This window comes from Polypterus senegalus, chromosome 4 (assembly GCF_016835505.1).
Source record: "Polypterus senegalus isolate Bchr_013 chromosome 4, ASM1683550v1, whole genome shotgun sequence".
In the NCBI taxonomy this organism is placed as follows: Eukaryota; Metazoa; Chordata; class Cladistia; order Polypteriformes; family Polypteridae; genus Polypterus; species Polypterus senegalus.
In genome coordinates this window covers 116,883,522-116,900,921 of record NC_053157.1, presented here as the reverse complement: position 1 = coordinate 116,900,921, position 17,400 = coordinate 116,883,522, and the positions used below count along the sequence as shown (strand labels likewise).

Genomic DNA, 17,400 nt, shown 5'->3' with positions numbered 1-17,400 from the left:
AAAATCGCTGTGTGTCACAACTGTATAATCTTAGGAGATTAAATACAATGATAATATTTTGTTGTGTGCATAAGATGCACACCCTCCACTAGAGTTTCTTGTATCTTTCTAGTGTGTTTTTAATCGTAAGAAGGTTGGCTTTAGCTGATTGGTAATTGCATAGGCTTTAAAAGCATGTTTTAATTCACTGTGATTTGTAGCACTATCATTTACATATTAGTAGACTCGGGTAAACATTTTCTTTAGTAAAGCAAGGCTATTAGTTTGCGAATCATCTTTTAAAGCATTACATTACTAAAACTTACAAAATAAAATTGCCTTCTGTTGCTTTGCACAGATTATTTCAGTCTCCTTTAACAAGCTTTGGGAGTTTCATGTGGCCTTCCTGCTCAGCAATGTATTGATGTGGTTTCTTTTCCTAAAAGCTTCATTGATGGATCCAGGGTTTCTTTCTAGAGACAGTAATGAATATGATGAAACTATTAGACAGGTAAGTTTATTTTTTGACAGGTTGGCACAAGGAGAAAATTTGCACATATTCATGTTTAACTTACAATTGATAAGCTATTTAACAGAAAGACAAAAATTCAAAATAAATTTGGAATGTCTTTGTTTTATTTAGAATTAAAACTTGTATATCATAAGGAGTTAAGCCAGTATCACACGCATATTGAGTGTCTGAAAAAGCTAAATTTCACTCAAGGGACAAATAAAGTGTTGTCTGTCTTATGGACTTTCTAATATTTAAATATTTAATATTTACTTATTTAAATATTTAAAGTCTAAATGTAGAATGCTGTGCCAAATTTACTGTTTATGGTTTAATGGACAGAACTTTGCCTTCCGTCCAGTATGGAAGGATCCACTGTCCACTTGTAATTATAATACCCATAGATCCTTTACCTTAAAGGTTGGATTCTAGCTCATTTAGTTTTGAAGTAAGAGTGTACAGCTGAGCTACTCATCTTGGTCAATGGAGGAAAACTATGGCTATAGATTTTCATTGTAATCTATAATTACAGGCTGAATTGTGTTTCTTGCATGTTGAATTTTTGTCCAATTTGAATATTTGGTTTCCAGCTCCTGAAATCAAATTATACTCTTTTTGTAGAACAATTTATAAACTGGAATTTTGTTTAGAATATTTATTAAAATTTGAATTTTCTTTCTGGTCATTTAAAATGACATGTTTGTTACAAAGTAATAATTATAAAAATATGCATAGTAGAGAACCTCTAATTAATCTTCTTATCAAGGAGACCAAATAGACAGCTAGAGATTAAATGTACTGTTGTGAATAGTATGTAACATTAATAAACATTAATGTAGCATAATTTTGGAGTAGAGAAACAGGATAAAATGCATTAAGCAAGAATATAATTTAAAACAACTAATTTGTCCCCAGTTAAGAGAGCAATTGAAATTAATAGTTGTACCCAACTCTGAAACAATCATTTATTCTGCTATGTTGTTATTGGGTTTGGATATTGATGATAAATCATACTTTAAAAAATGTGCTGTAGACTGAACTCTTACAGATGATTTTGTTTATAAAAAGGTTTAAGATGTGTTGCTAAACTAAAGTTTAACTGTCTGAAACAGCATCATCTGAGAATATTCATAGGTTGAAAATGGATGGTTAAAGCAAAGATTTATAACAGCTAAAACGGCAAGGTTTGGTAATAAAATATAAAACATTTAACACTGTTTACGTTTGTACTGTATTTGTAAATCTTATTTTTTCTCTCTCTGTCTCTCCATATCCATTTTTTTTTTCTTTGGAGTTTCAGTGCCTCGATCCCTATTCCAATAACAGTTGGCACAAGGCAGAAACAAATCCTGGACAAAGCTTCAGTCCAACACAAGGCACTTATAACAGTGGCAATATAATACATTTAGTGAAAAGAAGGAAAATGGATGTTACGGATAAAACCCTCGTGAACACAGGGAGAATAAGCAAACTCTACACAGAAGGCAGCCCAGATCACAATGAAACTCCGGATATAGCTGGTGTGAGAGAGCAGAGCTTAATTATCCAATCTTTACATCATGAAAAATTGTTTTTCAGATTGTTTTGTTATAAAATATCAGGACTATAAATATCATTATTGTATATTGTAGTACATATACTGTAATATTTTCTGAAAAAGTTTTTTTTATATATGTAGTTCTTTTTCAATAATTACTTTAAACTTTATGTTCAGCCTAAGCCCGAAGCTAGCATGTTCTCCCTGTGCCCATGTGGGCTTTCTTCGGGTATTAAAAGTTTTCTTCCAAATAACAAAGACTTGCAAGTTAGGTTGATTGGCAGTTCTAATTTGACTGAGAGTGTCTGTGAATATCCGCAGTCCTATTCAGTGTTGGTTTGTGCCATGCTCCTACTGCTGCTGGGAATAGGTAGATAATTGAACTAATGTTTTTAGGATTAGAAAATGGTATACCTCTTTTGACATTGCTGGAACAGGCTCTCCCAATATTTTGGGAAGACATTTTTAACATTATTTAAAATCATTTGAGTACTATTTATATTATGTGGTGTTCTAATATTTATAGGTCACATACAAAAATGATGGGGTTAATCAGTATTTTAAAATAATTGCCATAAATTGGATACTACAAGTAGTCAACTGAGCAAAAAAGATGGGCAACATTTCCTGCTACTATTGATAGTTAAAGCTGAACTTAATGTAGTTAATATCCTTCAAGTTCATCTGTCCATAAATATTTTTTATTTTCAATGCCTTTTGTGTAATTTGCTAACAGTTCATGCCTTCATAATAACTTCTTACAGGCTGTATTTTATGAGGATTGGAAGAATAGGAAGAGTTTGTTGCATCGACTGTGCCATACCTGTCGCCTGGTAAAGCCCCTTCGTTCTAAACATTGTCGGATTACAAACCGCTGTGTAAAAGATTTTGATCACTATTGTCCTTATGTTTACAACTCAGTGGGGTACAATAACAGGTGAGCTTAACTAAAGTACTTTGAAATGCATGTTTAATTATATTAATAGTGTTTTAAGATTTTTTTGTGTGTATTTTAATATTAGTTATTCCATGCTGCTAAACTAAGTTGTTAAGTATGGCTAAGCCAATTTTGACTAATTTGTAAAGGCTACTACAGCTTTATAGTATTTCCATTTGGTTTTTATTTTATTGTTTAAGCTACAATGCTTGTATTAAATAAATGATTCAAAGCTCCAAAATGTTAAGTAGCTAATCTGCTGCTTATGAAAAGCCCATCCTATTGCCAGTTTAGTGTATGGTGCCCATTCCTGTAGAAAGTCTGTAATTGGCTGTGAATAGTATAAATGGCAAAACTGTGATTTTATAACTACTTATACATGAGTACAACATGATTAATAAAACTTTATTTCAAAAATGGGTACATTTTGAGCGAGAAGGTAAAAGAGGAAAATTATGCAATTACTCTATATTGAATCTGCATCTAGTGTAAAATGATGGACTAGCACACATTTGAAATTTATAGAAAGTATCGACAGCTGCAAATATTAGAATGTCAACCGTTCTCCACAGATAAAAATGCTGCTAATAAACTGCAATAGAAGTACCTTAGAGGTTTGTTAAAAAAAATGCTTTCTGTATACTGTAGTTACCAGAGCCAACATACATATCTGGTTGAGACAGGGATGCGAGATCGAATATATTCAAATCACTATTTGAATATAATTTTAACGTGTCACCAATTAAAAAAAACACTTGAATGCAAAAGCAGACATTCTAATATAAGTGAGTTGCTTTTACTCACACTAATTTCAAGTGGAGTGGAGTCAAACTTGAAATCATAGTCGGAGTCATGGAGCGGGAGTCAGAGTCACTTTTTTTAATTTAACTCATACTTCAGGACCTTGCTGCTTTAAAAAAAAAAACAAAACCGGGTGGTCTGCTGCAGAAATAACACTCCACTTGTCCATCTGTCCGTGTGTGTTTTTTTTAAAGTGGTTAACACACTAGTATGACAGCTACAAATATAATTTATTTAAACTTAATTCAAGAACGTTGACACTGACCCAAAGCCGGAATGCAGCAGTTGCACAGAGGTTGCTATGTGATTTTAAGATACACAGCTCAAGCAGTATGCACAAATAAAGTTATAATGTGACCTTGAATGCCAACACCAATAAGTATTTTTGTATTTTACATTCACATTAAAGGTACTGTATGTGTGAGATTTTTTTTTTAAATCTTGTTCCCTAATTCTAATCTTGTTTAATCTAGTAATAATAATAATTCTTTGCTTTTATATAGCGCTTATAGCACTTTTCTTGCTACTCAAAGTGCTCAGCAATTGCAGATTAAGGGCCTTGCTCAAGGGCCCAACAGAGCAGAGTCCCTTTTGGCATTTATGGAATTCGAACCGGCAACCATCCGATAGCCACTCTGCTTTCTAATGAGCTCTGTTCAATCTCCAAATAAACCAATCATAAAAGTAATTAAAAATCTGATACCTGATGATTTTTATTTATTGAACTAGACAAGGATACTCTGGCAACTTGAACTCTTAAAGGTACTGTCTGCTCTAAGCTGCTTGGGTAAAAAAAAAAACAGCAAGGCGACTGGCTGCTTTACACTGCTTGTGGAGAAAATGACAAGTGTGGCATTTTGGTACACAAGGGTGATTTACATTATATTGTGGCATGTGGCTGGGGGTGGTACCCTGCCGGGACACCCAGGAGGACCGGAGGAGGGCTAGCGCATCCTCCAGACCACGAGGGGGCGACCACCCTGGTTGCTTTGGGGACCACGGGTAGAGAGCTTTAAAACTCAGCCCTCTAGGGGCCCATAGTCACCGCCAGGGGGCGCCCCCGTGCCTATGGAGCCCTGGACCTCAGCACTTCCGCCACACCCGGAGGTGCTGGGGGGAAGACAATCGGGGACACCTGGAGTGCTTCCGGGTACGCAGCTGGCACTTCCGCCACACTGGGAGTGCCGGTGGAAGATTGCCAGGAAGCACCTGGAGCACATCCAGGTGATTATTAAAAGGGCCGCCTACCTTCATTCAGGGCTGGATATCCTTCTATATAAAAGTCGTCGGGATTGTCCTTCCGTCCCGTGAGTGCTACGCAGGCGCGGAGTTTCACACACGCCCCGTCCATTTTGCAATGCATGATGGGATTTGTAGTTTCATTTTTCCAGGAAAAAAAATTTCTATTCCAGACTGTGCAATCGCTTCTTCTTCTTTCTTACTTTATAAAAGCGGTCGGGATTGTCCTTCCGTCCCGTGAGTGGAAAGCGTAGCGGTATTCCGCTTATCACAGACTTACTACTTGCAGCTTGCGGTATGAAGCGACATGATGTGAGCAGAGTTCTGGTGCTCCCTCCGTTCCTTTGCTTTTGTGCGCGATGTGCTGGAAAAATAGACAAAATTAAGTCTCTGGAAATAATTAATGTTGATGGAGTACAAATGCCTCACCACGTAGTAAATATCGGGGGGTTCAAAAGGGCGACCTCAATATAGAAAAAAGTTTAAAGTTCATCACAAAAATAACAGAAACTACGAGTATTAAAGTAATACTGCTCAAATGCAATACAGGGTGGGCCATTTATATGGATACACCTTAATAAAATGGAAATGGTTGGTGATATTAACTTCCTATTGGTGGCACATTAGTATATGTGAGGGGGGGAAACTTTTCAAGATAGGTGGTGACCATGGTGGCCATTTGGAAGTCGGCCATTTTGGATCCAACTTTTGTTTTTTCAATAGGAAGAGGGTCATGTGACACATCAAACTTATTGGGAATTTCACAAGAAAAACAATGGTGTGCTTGGTTTTAACGTAACTTTATTCTTTCATGAGTTATTTACAAGTTTCTGACCACTTATAAAATGTGTTCAATGTGCTGCCCATTGTGTTGGATTGTCAATGCAACCCTCTTCTCCCACTCTTCACACACTGATAGCAACACCACAGGAGAAATGCTAGCACAGGCTTCCAGTATCCGTAGTTTCAGGTGCTGCACATCTCGTATCTTCACAGCATAGACAATTGCCTTCAGATGACCCCAAAGATAAAAGTCTAAGGGGGTCAGATCGGGAGACCTTGGGGGCCATTCAACTGGCCCACGACGACCAATCCACTTTCCAGGAAACTGTTCATCTAGGAATGCTCGGACCTGACACCCATAATGTGGTGGTGCACCATCTTGCTGGAAAAACTCAGGGAACGTGCCAGCTTCAGTGCATAAAGAGGGAAACACATCATCATGTAGCAATTTCGCATATCCAGTGGCCTTGAGGTTTCCATTGATGAAGAATGGCCCCACTATCTTTGTACCCCATATACCACACCATACCATCAATTTTTTTGTTCCAACAGTCTTGGAGGGATCTATCCAATGTGGGTTAGTGTCAGACCAATAGCGGTGGTTTTGTTTGTTAACTTCACCATTCACATAAAAGTTTGCCTCATCACTGAACAAAATCTTCTGCGTAAACTGAGGGTCCTGTTCCAATTTATGTTTTGCCCATTCTGCAAATTCAGTGCGCCGATCTGGGTCATCCTCGTTGAGATGCTGCAGTAGCTGGAGTTTGTAAGGGTGCCATTTGTGAGTAGCTAATATCCGCCGAAGGGATGTTCGACTAATGCCACTCTCCAGTGACATGCGGCGAGTGCTACGCTGTGGGCTCTTGCTGAATGAAGCTAGGACAGCCACTGATGTTTCTTCATTAGTGACAGTTTTCATGCGCCCACATTTTGGCAAATCCAACACTGAACCAGTTTCACGAAACTTAGCAAGCAGTTTGCTAACTGTAGCATGGGAGATGGGTAGTCTCGTAGGGTGTATTGCATTGAAATCTGCTGCAATGACCCGGTTACTGCGTTCACCAGACATCAACACAATTTCTATCCGCTCCTCACGTGTTAACCTCTGCGACATGTCAATGGCTGTAAACAAAGAGAAACATGTAAATGATTCATGAAAGAATAAAGTTACGTTGAAACCAAGGACACCATTGTTTTTCTTGTGAAATTCCCAATAAGTTTGATGTGTCACATGACCCTCTTCCTATTGAAAAAACAAAAGTTGGATCCAAAATGGCCGACTTCCAAATGGCCACCATGGTCAGCACCCATCTTGAAAAGTTTCCCCCCTCACATATACTAACGTGCCACAAACAGGAAGTTAATATCACCAACCATTCCCATTTTATTAAGGTGTATCCATATAAATGGCCCACCCTGTATAACCAAATTAATGAGTTTGTATAAAATATCAAATTGATCTACATATTGAATTGCCTTAAGAAGTGGTCAACTTAAAAGTCAGTCGCCTTAAAAGGCGGGTCAGCCTAGTACATATTAATTTTCTAAAAGTACTCATTTGGCTTGAGATGGCAGGATCCACTTTTGTTTACTTAAAGTTGATATGGATACTGCGTCCCATACAGTGAGTCCACGTTTACGATGGGTGCACATTTATCAAAGACTTATCACAGTGTCCCTCATCTGGTATCATCTATACTTTGGAGCTGTACAGAATTACATGAAAAAATTAATCTGGTTACATCTTAATGTGCATTGTATTTAAAAGCATTTTTCACTTGTGGCTGTCAAATCTGTCATATTTTTGTATCCTTGTCAATTCAGTATTGAGCAAACTGTACAAAGCCATTACCAGTACAAAATCATAAAGGCAAATATTTTCAAACACATAAAGTTCAACATAATTCACTATTTTCTTGCTTAATGCTAGCAGGGAGTACATTTTGCTTCTCTATAAGGCACAATTTGGTTTGGCCATCAAGTATTAAAATGGCTCAGATGACTCGCATACTTTCTTCTGAAGCAGAAACCAGTGATTATCTGCTCCAGATGTTTGACTTGCCTGTCTTTTTTTTTTTACAATGTGATCCTGGCTGGTTGTGTTGGTCCTTTGCACATTTGCCTACTCCATTTTCTATATGTGCTTTGAATATCTTATACTTGGAAATAACATCATCATCATAATGGAGTTTTAAAACATAACTTATTCTTACAATGGTTTTCATTCATGTTTGTTAAGTTTGTCAACCACCATTTTCTGGTGCTAAGTGCCAGTATTATCGACATCTGAGTAATGGAGTCCGTTGCACAACTCAGATGCACATTTTTTAGCAGTATCCTTATTCACACACATTCTGATGAGGGTGTGCATTATGAGTTATAATGCTATAAATTAATAATTATCAAATATTAGAATAATATTTCCTAAAGCATGAGACTGATTCAGACTTTTTTTTTTTTTTTTGTGACTCCACAACTCTGATTTCAACATTGTATTATTCCACATGTGCTACGCAATATTTATATAAGCATTTTATAGATTTATTTTTGCACATCACTTCTAGGATCAACGTGTTTGCATTTCTGAATGGTTAGTTTGTTTTTCTTATTGTAGACAATAGAAGGTGACTGCTGTATTTCTGATTTTCCTTTTGTTATTTTACTATCACCTTTTTACAGAGATTTTTTTCAATTTTGGCAGTGCATATTTTAGTTAACTTATTCAATATTTCATTGGCTTCTGACTTGAAACGCATTAAGCAATAAAGCAAAATTAAAAAAAAAAATATTGAAACTGCCTTTAATATATTTTGCATCAGCTGTAAATGGGGGAAAAAAGTCATCAGTTTAGTTGCTCCAGCATTGGTCTTTGTGTGGGGTGTGTGTGTTTTCTTTTCTTTTTCTTATTTTTTTAAATACATTTTTTAATCATTCCATCTAGCCATGGAGCCAAGTGTAGCATAGGTAAGCCATTAAGAAGGCTAACAGAATGCTAGTTAATATAACACAATATGTGAAGTACAAGTCCAAAGAGATTATGCTGAAGCTTTATAATGCACTCCTCTGGAGTACTGTGTACAGTTTTGTTCTCCAGATTACAAAAAGGACATTGTAGGGTTGGAAAAAAGTCCAGAGAACAGTGACTAGGCTGATTCTAAGACTACAGAGGAGAAATTATGAGGAAAGATTTAAAAGGCTCTACTCTTTTAGTTTAAGCAAAAGAATGTTAAGAGGAGACAAAATTGAAGTGTTTAAAATTATGAAGGGAATTATTACAGTGGATTGAGACTGTTATTTTAAAATGACTTCATCAAGAACATGTAGACACAGTTGGAAACCTGTTAAGGGTAAATTTCGCATAAAACATTACGAATAAGCTACCAAGTAGCATGGTAGTCCGTAGGACTTTAGAAACTTTCAAAACTAGACTTGATGTTATTTTAGAAGAAAGTAAATGGATAGGACTGGCAAGCTTTGTTGGGCTGAATGGCCTATTCTCGTCTAGATTGTTCTAATGGTTCATTTGCATTATTTTAAATCTTTCTTCACTGATAAAGAAAACACTGAAACTCTTTTTACAAATTGTTTGTAAATTGTTCTAAATAAATGAATGTTCTAAATAAAAATTGATTAAGAGCAGACAGTACCTAAAAATGCAACATTTAGTACATTCAGTTCCTTCATTTCTGAATTATTGTAAAAATATTGCATTATATATGGCCTCTAAAATTGGACAAAAAAACATATCCGGGGAAAAAAGATATTTGATAAAGATTGTCTTTATCGTATTTGAGCTGTCATGATATATTTTGTGTTTTTTCTGTAGATTATTAGAGCATATATGGCACTGCTTTTTTTTTGTGTGTGTTTTGTTTGATTACATCACTGTGCTTGCAGTGTAACCTTTGTATGAAAGGCTATATTTTTAAGTGTTACATCTGTTTGAGAGCTGTGTATTTCACATGCATCATTTAAGGAATATTGCACATATTTGTGCTTTACAGATACAATGCAAGTAAAAAAAGTCAAAATATATATTACAATTTTAAAAAGTGAAAATATTGATAATAAAAAACTAAACACATAATATAGAAATTTATTGCATATATAGTGCTAAAATATTTAACCTACATTCAATTGTATTTAAAATTTTTGTCTAATTTCACACTCTTTTTATATACAAAACAGTCCTTACTATGTAACTGCACTACATTAATACGCTGACAAGGACCCTGTAACAAAATAACTTGTATTTTTTTTACAGCTGACCCACCTGTTATAACAAACATACAGTAAATTGACCTTGCATTTAGGTATTTTAAAATCAGAAACTTCGTCAACTTTAAATCCTTGGTGTTCATTCAGATAGAATCACAATCTGATGTGATAATGTCAAAAGTCACTGTACTTTATGAACAGTATGGAGTGCCACTGAGCCCCAAATCCCAGACACACAAGACCCAACATACTTTTCTTCAAAATAAGATTTTTTAATCCACACAGCTCAAAATCATGATAATATATAGCCAATACATAAACTTTAGATGTGCCTTCTCTTCTTCTTCTCCTTCTCTCCTCCAATCAGTTTTGTCCACTTCCACCTGACTCTTAACTCACTTGCAGTATGGAAGCGGGCTCCTTTTAAAGTGAACCCAAGAGTACTTCCGGTGGCAAGTTGTGGCTTGTTGGAAGCATTTCCAGGTCATCTGGAAACCAGGGATGACCTCCCTTGGCTAGACCCTCTATCATTCCCCAAGGACCCCTGCAGGGCTGTACTTCTGGAGTCCATTTCCAATGATATCTCAGTGATGAGTGTGTGTGTGCATGTGTATGTGTGTGTCTGTGTCACAGTTTGAGGATGGCTTAGAGCTAAAACAGCCTGACAGAAAAACACCAAACTTGAAACTTAAGCCTGTTATGAAATGACGATGAGTTGATTAGTTTTTGAGCCAAATTGTGCAAGAGAAAGAGGCACTCTAGAGGAACCCTCAAATGTCATAATTCTGCAATTAATTCTGAATTCTTCTCATCTATCATGATGACCTATTTTATGATTAGAAAGACCAGCATCAGAGCGGTAAATAATTACTGAAATGTTATAGAATAGTTCTGATACTTTGACTTCTAGGGTGCAAAGCCTACTGACGCTCATGTCCAAAATTTTTATCAGTTTTTTGCAATGCTGGTGACAATTGTCTTTCCTTGCCATTAAGTTTTTACTTGGCTTTCTGTAGGCTGGCCATCAATTAACTACTCACTAAACATGCACACCATTAAGCAGCCCTCATGGTACTAATGATGTGGTCTGCCATACACATCCAGTGCAATTTATAAATCTTATTTAATAGAATAGAAAATAATTTTTTTAAATTTAAAATTATAGCTGCTTTAAATATTGAAATAATGGAAGGGTTAATAAAATAAATTCACTTTAAGTACAACTTTTTTATCTATATTACTAAAGTCATGTAAAATCTATAGACATTGGGATTAGACTCACTACTGAATGTTTGTTGTAATAAGTACAGTAAACACACTAGCATAAGTTTTTAAGTTCTGTTAGTTTTTCAACTCTGAAGTTATAGTCTAATTTAAAACTTATTAATTAATTATTTATCTTTTTTTCTCTCTTAGGGTTTACTTCTTAGGGTTCTTGGCTTCCATGTGCTTTAATTGTTTCCTTGGAACATACTTGTGCATTGATTGGTTTTATATAATGGGTCGAAGCATTTTTATTGGAATTGGATTCATCTTCCTTGCATTTATTGGTGTTATTACTGGAATAATGTCAGGCACATATGTAAGTATTTTTTACTTTTAAATTTTAATATTTAGGAAAAGCACAAACAGTGCTGGGCGGCACGGTGGCGCAGTGGGTAGCGCTGCTGCCTCGCAGTTAGAACATCCGGGTTCACTTCCTGAGTCACTGCGTGGAGTTTGCATGTTCTCCCCGTGCCTGCGTGGGTTTCTTCTGGGTACTCTGGTTTCCTCCTGCAGTCCAAAGACATATATGTTAGGTTCATTGGTGATCCAAAATTGTCCCTAGTGTGTGCTTGGTGTGTGTGTGTGTGTGCCCTGCGATGAGTTGGCGCCCTGTCTGGGGTTTGTTTCCTGCCTTGTGCCCTGTGTTGGCTGGGATTGGCTCCAGCAGACCCCAGTGACCCTGTAGTTAGGATATAGCGGTTTGGATAATGGATGGATGGATGGATGGACAAACAGTGTTATCTCAAATATCCCCTATTCTATCAAGTAAATGTCATCAGTAACACTGGAAATATTTCTGTTTCTCTAGAATCTAGAAACAGAATCTAGAACTCTTCAAATTAGACAAGTATTACTGTAGCTAAAAATATGGGGCTTTTGCCTGTTTCAGTCCAATGAAGGTTTAAACCTTTGTTTTGCTAGGCTTTTATTATCATAACTATTGTAGCAGGAAAATGTATTTTTTAAGATATTTGATAATGACTCTAAAATCCAATCAAATCTATAAGCATTAGTCATTTTTTATTCTGATTGCATGTATTCGTTTATATTTTGCTTTCATAATTGTGTAGGTAGAAAGTAGTAAATGCCATGTTTGAGGCGCACAGCACTGAGCAACGAAAGAGAAACACACAAACTACTGAAGCAATAAAACAGTAATCTACAAACCAGAGTCTAGTTCAAAAAAAGGCAAGCTAAACTCTAAAATAGACCAGGATTTTTAAAAATACAAGTTGAACCATTTAGGAAAATATGTGGGTTTAAAGGTTAGGCAAAATATATGGTTAATTGAATATCGTAGAACTTTTTGCTATGGATCAAACTTTTTATTACTGTATTACAAATTAATATTCTTGTATGTTTTTTGTTTTGACATGTTTTCATGTCTGAATAGCTTTTCATGGCAGCAAAGAACTTGACAACCAATGAGCACATTAATCAGAAGAAGTATTTCTACCTCAAGGATGAAGAGGGTCAGTTCAGCAATCAATTTGACAGAGGGATTTTATTGAACCTTCTTGAGTTTTTTCATCTTGAAGAACTGCTAAGATATAAAATAAGGAATATAAGACAGCTGAAAATAGTATAAACATTAAATATTACATATGTAATTTTTCATCAGACAGCTCTCCATTACAGTTGTGATTTTATCAGGAGATAACTTGAATTATTAAGAAGAAAGCTACCTGGCAAAAAAATTTCCTAAATCAGGTGTTAAGACATTGATTGCATTTTGCACTAAAGCAGAAGGGCTTTATTATATACTTATATTTCGTAATGCACTATGTAAATATTGTAAGGAGGCATGTTTGAATAGCTGCTTTTTCTGATTTGTAATTTTTACAATGATAAGTATGTGCATAAAAATTGAAAGTCTTCTTAGTTAGTCTTTAATAATGAAAACAATGGCAGAGCCATGTGATGTATTTCACTTCTTTCCTGGAAGGTTTTTATTTTGTATTTTAAAACTTCAGTAATTTAAACTGTCAAAATCGGGGTTTAAAACAGTTTTTAGCTAAACGAACAAACTAGATATTCCATGAACACCTAATGTAAAAGAAGCAAAGTGCCATTTTAATTTGCCTATTCTCAGCATTTTTGGACAATGTCATGCTACTGTAACTTGTAAAGAAAAAAAAGTGAACATTTGACAGTATGCTTGCACTCTAGAGAACTTACTTCCTGCAACATTCATCTACTGAATGCACAGATTCCTTAAACACATGGTGCTATTTATTCTGTACCATTAGAAGCCTTGCATATCTGAATTATTCAAAAGAGATTAATTACTAAATGGTTGTTATTCATTGATTTTTCCTGGGATACTGGATATTTTTTGTGATTAGCACTGCAGTCTTCTATCTGGTTCATATCCGTGAAGGATTTTTTTTTTATTTCTGTCTTGATGTGGGTTTCCTTGGGGTACTCCCATTCCACACACACCCCCTCCCCAAACCCACTTTACTTACATTGTAAAGGTTATTTTAAATGGCGACTCTAAATTGGTCTCTGTGTGAGTCTGTGTGAGTGAATTTGGGTGTATGTGTGGGCCCTACAGTGGACTAATACTTTCTGTCCAGAATTGTTTCCGGCCTTGCACCCAGTGCCACTGAAGCCGGTTTTGGTCTCATACAATTTGAATTATATATATTCGTGTGCATGATTGTTTTCATGATCAATATTTTGTCCTTTAAAAACAATAATAACTTTGATATTTTTGTAAAAGAAAACACTAAGTAAAGTGAACACTTCTAATAATCAAATGTTTCTAAAATAAAACATTTTATTAGCTATCAATGCTTTTTGTGTAGAAGATGCATCTGTACAGTATGAGTCCAGTAATACATTTACTCTTCATGAAGTACATACAGTTTTTATGGTTTAGTTCATGCTAAGCATTTCATACATTGGTCTGTTGTTACTGGTGACCCTGGGCAAACACTTATAATAGGAAGGCATTATCTCAAGAATATTCTTTGTATTAATATTCTGCCCTACAATTTTTTTATATTAATATTTGTGGATTCAAAAATAGTTTGCTTTACAGACTTAGCCCTTTATTTAATTTCTTCCGTGTTACTCTAGGTGCAGATTTGGCGTAGGGACTGTATTGACAACAGAATATTTGGAATTGTAGCGCTGCCTGATCTAGAACTATACCATTGGGCTTTCTCTCTCTACGCCCTATTTTGTCATGGCTGTGTCCTCTTCCTCATCCCCCTCCATGGCTCCCTACAGAATCCTCCCTTACTTTCCTACTTTCAATTCAAGGTGTCTTGTTTACCTCCTTGAAGTCTGAAGCCGCCAAACTTACCCTGGGATCTATTTTGCCGTACACCATCAACATCTGGCATCTTGTGAAAAAGTCACTTGCGCACTCTGGAAAATGGGACTCCCTCACTCCTATATTTCATAAACCTGCTCTTTCTGAGCCTGTGTAGTTCCTCCTTGGCAGCGTGCTGGAATTGGCTTGCTGCGAGATCTGTTTAATAGTTCAGGGATTATGACATTCCAGTCTTTACAAGCACATTTTAATCTACCTGGTTCCAGTTTCTTTTTCTACCTTCAACTCTGATCAGTGCTAAGGACATGTGGAATTTCCCTAACCCCCAACCAACTCACTCTTTGTATTATTCTTTATTTCCCCGAGAAAAAAAAAAAACTGTCTATACCCTCTACTATTTATGCAAAGCATGCTATAAACCTCTGCCCTTGATTTCTCTTTGGTCCCGAGACCTTTCTCCTCTCCCTTCACCCTTTCATGGGACACAGTTCTCTCCAATGTAAGGCTTTGTTCTAGCAACCCAAACTACCAGCACTCCTAGTTCAAAATTCTACACAGACTCTATCCTACTCCTCGCAAGCAGTTTCTGATGGGCCTCACTGCTGATCCTCTCTGTCATTTATATTCCCTTGGTTTACCTGGCACTTTTCTCCAAATGTTCTGACACTTCTCCCTCCTGTCTTTTCTTTTTGGACGCACACGTGTCACCTACTGTCTTCCTTTCTTTCCTGCAGTATCCCTCTGTTACCTCAGATCTTTCTTCTTTTAGACTTTTGTAGGCTTCCACTCAAATTCTTTGAATGCAAGTTATTCTGTCTGTGTGCCCTGGCAGTCAAACTAATTATTGCCTCCCCGCTGGAAGACACCTGAATGTGTCACTGTTGACAGCTGACAGACATCCTACAATTTAATGCATTTGGAGATGTCTGCAGCACAAATTAATGGTGCTTCCAGTAATGCAATTGAATCCTTATTTTGTTGTGCCTGAATTTTTTTAAATCTCAGTTTGCAACTCCTTGATTTTTTTTTTCTAAATAATCCCCTGGCTCAGGCTGGAAGGGATTGGGTGGTTTGGATTACTTTGCATGTTATGTCCATTTATTTATGTCAATTTATTTTTTACTCAATAAAAAGTATAAATATTTGGGATACATTACTCAAACATATCATTATAGTAGTTGCAAGTCAAAGTTCAGGTTTAAAAAATCTGCAAATGTGAACATTTTTACCTTCTACTCAAGAAATTGAATGGTAGGAATTTAGGTATTCAAACAAACATGCTGTGCTTTCTACATTCAACAAATAATATTTTGCACTTGAACATTACCAGAAGTAATACAAGAAATAAGATTAAACTGTAAATGCTTCCTTTGTGCAAGTCCTCATACTGTGTGTCTCATTACTATTTTAAAGCATTGCGTATATTTTAGTTTCACCAGTCCACAAGCTCAAATGATTAATGCATGCATATATATATATATATATATATATATATATATATATATATATATATATATATATATATATATATATATATATATATATATATATAATATATTAGTCTATTTATATAAAAAAGTATGTACAAAGCACAAATTAATTAAATAAATAAATTAAATTCATTTCCGCCACAATTTATCGTCACTTTGTTTCTAATGGATTCTATCAAATATGAAAAAGAAAAACAATAACAACCAAGATAAAAATAATAATAACTGATTACATTATAGTTAAGCACAACATTCTGGCATACTGCTTAATCAGAATACAGTACTTACAATCAGCATCTGCATGGTGTCTTTGAGTACTGATGCAACCTCACAAGAAGTCCAAAAGTATTTCTCTTCTGCTGCACAAACAGCATAAAGTGATGCTCTTTTCAGTCTATGGGTGTTCTTTTTAATGTGGAAAACACATTTTTAAAGCAGTTACCTCAACACTGTGATTTTTCAATATTCTAGAAAGCTTATTTCTGATGCAGTGAATTTCTACAATTGAATAAAATAGAAATTGCACAATCAACCAGTTAATATTCAGTTAGATAACCTCAACTATTTTTGCTACATTTTATGACATTTTAGTCAACGCAATTACATACATTTTAACAGACTACAGATGCAATTTTTATGTGTGCAGTGCATTTTACACTTTATACTACTTTTCCAGTCTGCATTATTATGTACAAATTGATGTGTGGTTGCTTTAAAAAAGGTGTGTTATCAAAGATTTTTCCATCTATAAAATGGTGATAATATGCATATTTTGACTAATGTTTCAGAGACTGTGTTTATAACCATTTATTTTGCTGTACTGTAACTGTAAATCTCAATGTAGTTGTTTTGCTGTTACAAAAAGAAGCAGATTCCTCAAGCCATAAAGGTATAGCTTATTTGCAGTATATATTTATATGTATTTATGTAACTGTAAGGATCTGTAAAATTATCACATTTGCTATCAACTACTTTGAAATTTTTAATTTCTAGCATTGTTCAAAATATTGCCAAAATGTAAGCTGCTTCAATGTTTAATACATTGTGAAATGGCTGTTTGTAAAACGTGTGCTATTGTTTTATATGTATATATTTTCTAATATGTTTGAAAGAAGTTACTGTGATTAAGCAACCTTTATTTGCTCAATGAAATGGGAGAATCAATACCTCATAAAACCTAACATTTGTGGGAAAAATCTATACTTGGGTGTTGAACTGTGGTAGTTTCAGTTTGCACAAAATGTATTATATTACAGTGCTTGGTGTTTAATGATGTGTACTACAAATAGATTTGTTATTAAAATAGCAACATCTAACCATTTGATATACTTGTGATTTATACTGCATAGATCTAGT

General features: G+C 35.3%; 1 protein-coding gene across 1 annotated transcript in view; it reads left to right on the top strand.

The window, feature by feature from the left end:
• LOC120527613 (probable protein S-acyltransferase 23) overlaps positions 1-14,011 on the top strand; it is a 51,563-nt gene extending 37,552 nt beyond the window's left edge. Inside the window, exons 8-11 of the mRNA XM_039751215.1 lie at positions 338-490; positions 2,792-2,964; positions 11,422-11,587; positions 12,665-14,011. Coding sequence (XP_039607149.1) covers positions 338-490; positions 2,792-2,964; positions 11,422-11,587; positions 12,665-12,859 — 687 coding nt within the window. The 3' untranslated portion in view covers positions 12,860-14,011. The remainder of the gene's footprint in view (positions 1-337; positions 491-2,791; positions 2,965-11,421; positions 11,588-12,664) is intronic.
• The last annotated feature ends 3,389 nt before the right edge of the window (positions 14,012-17,400 follow it).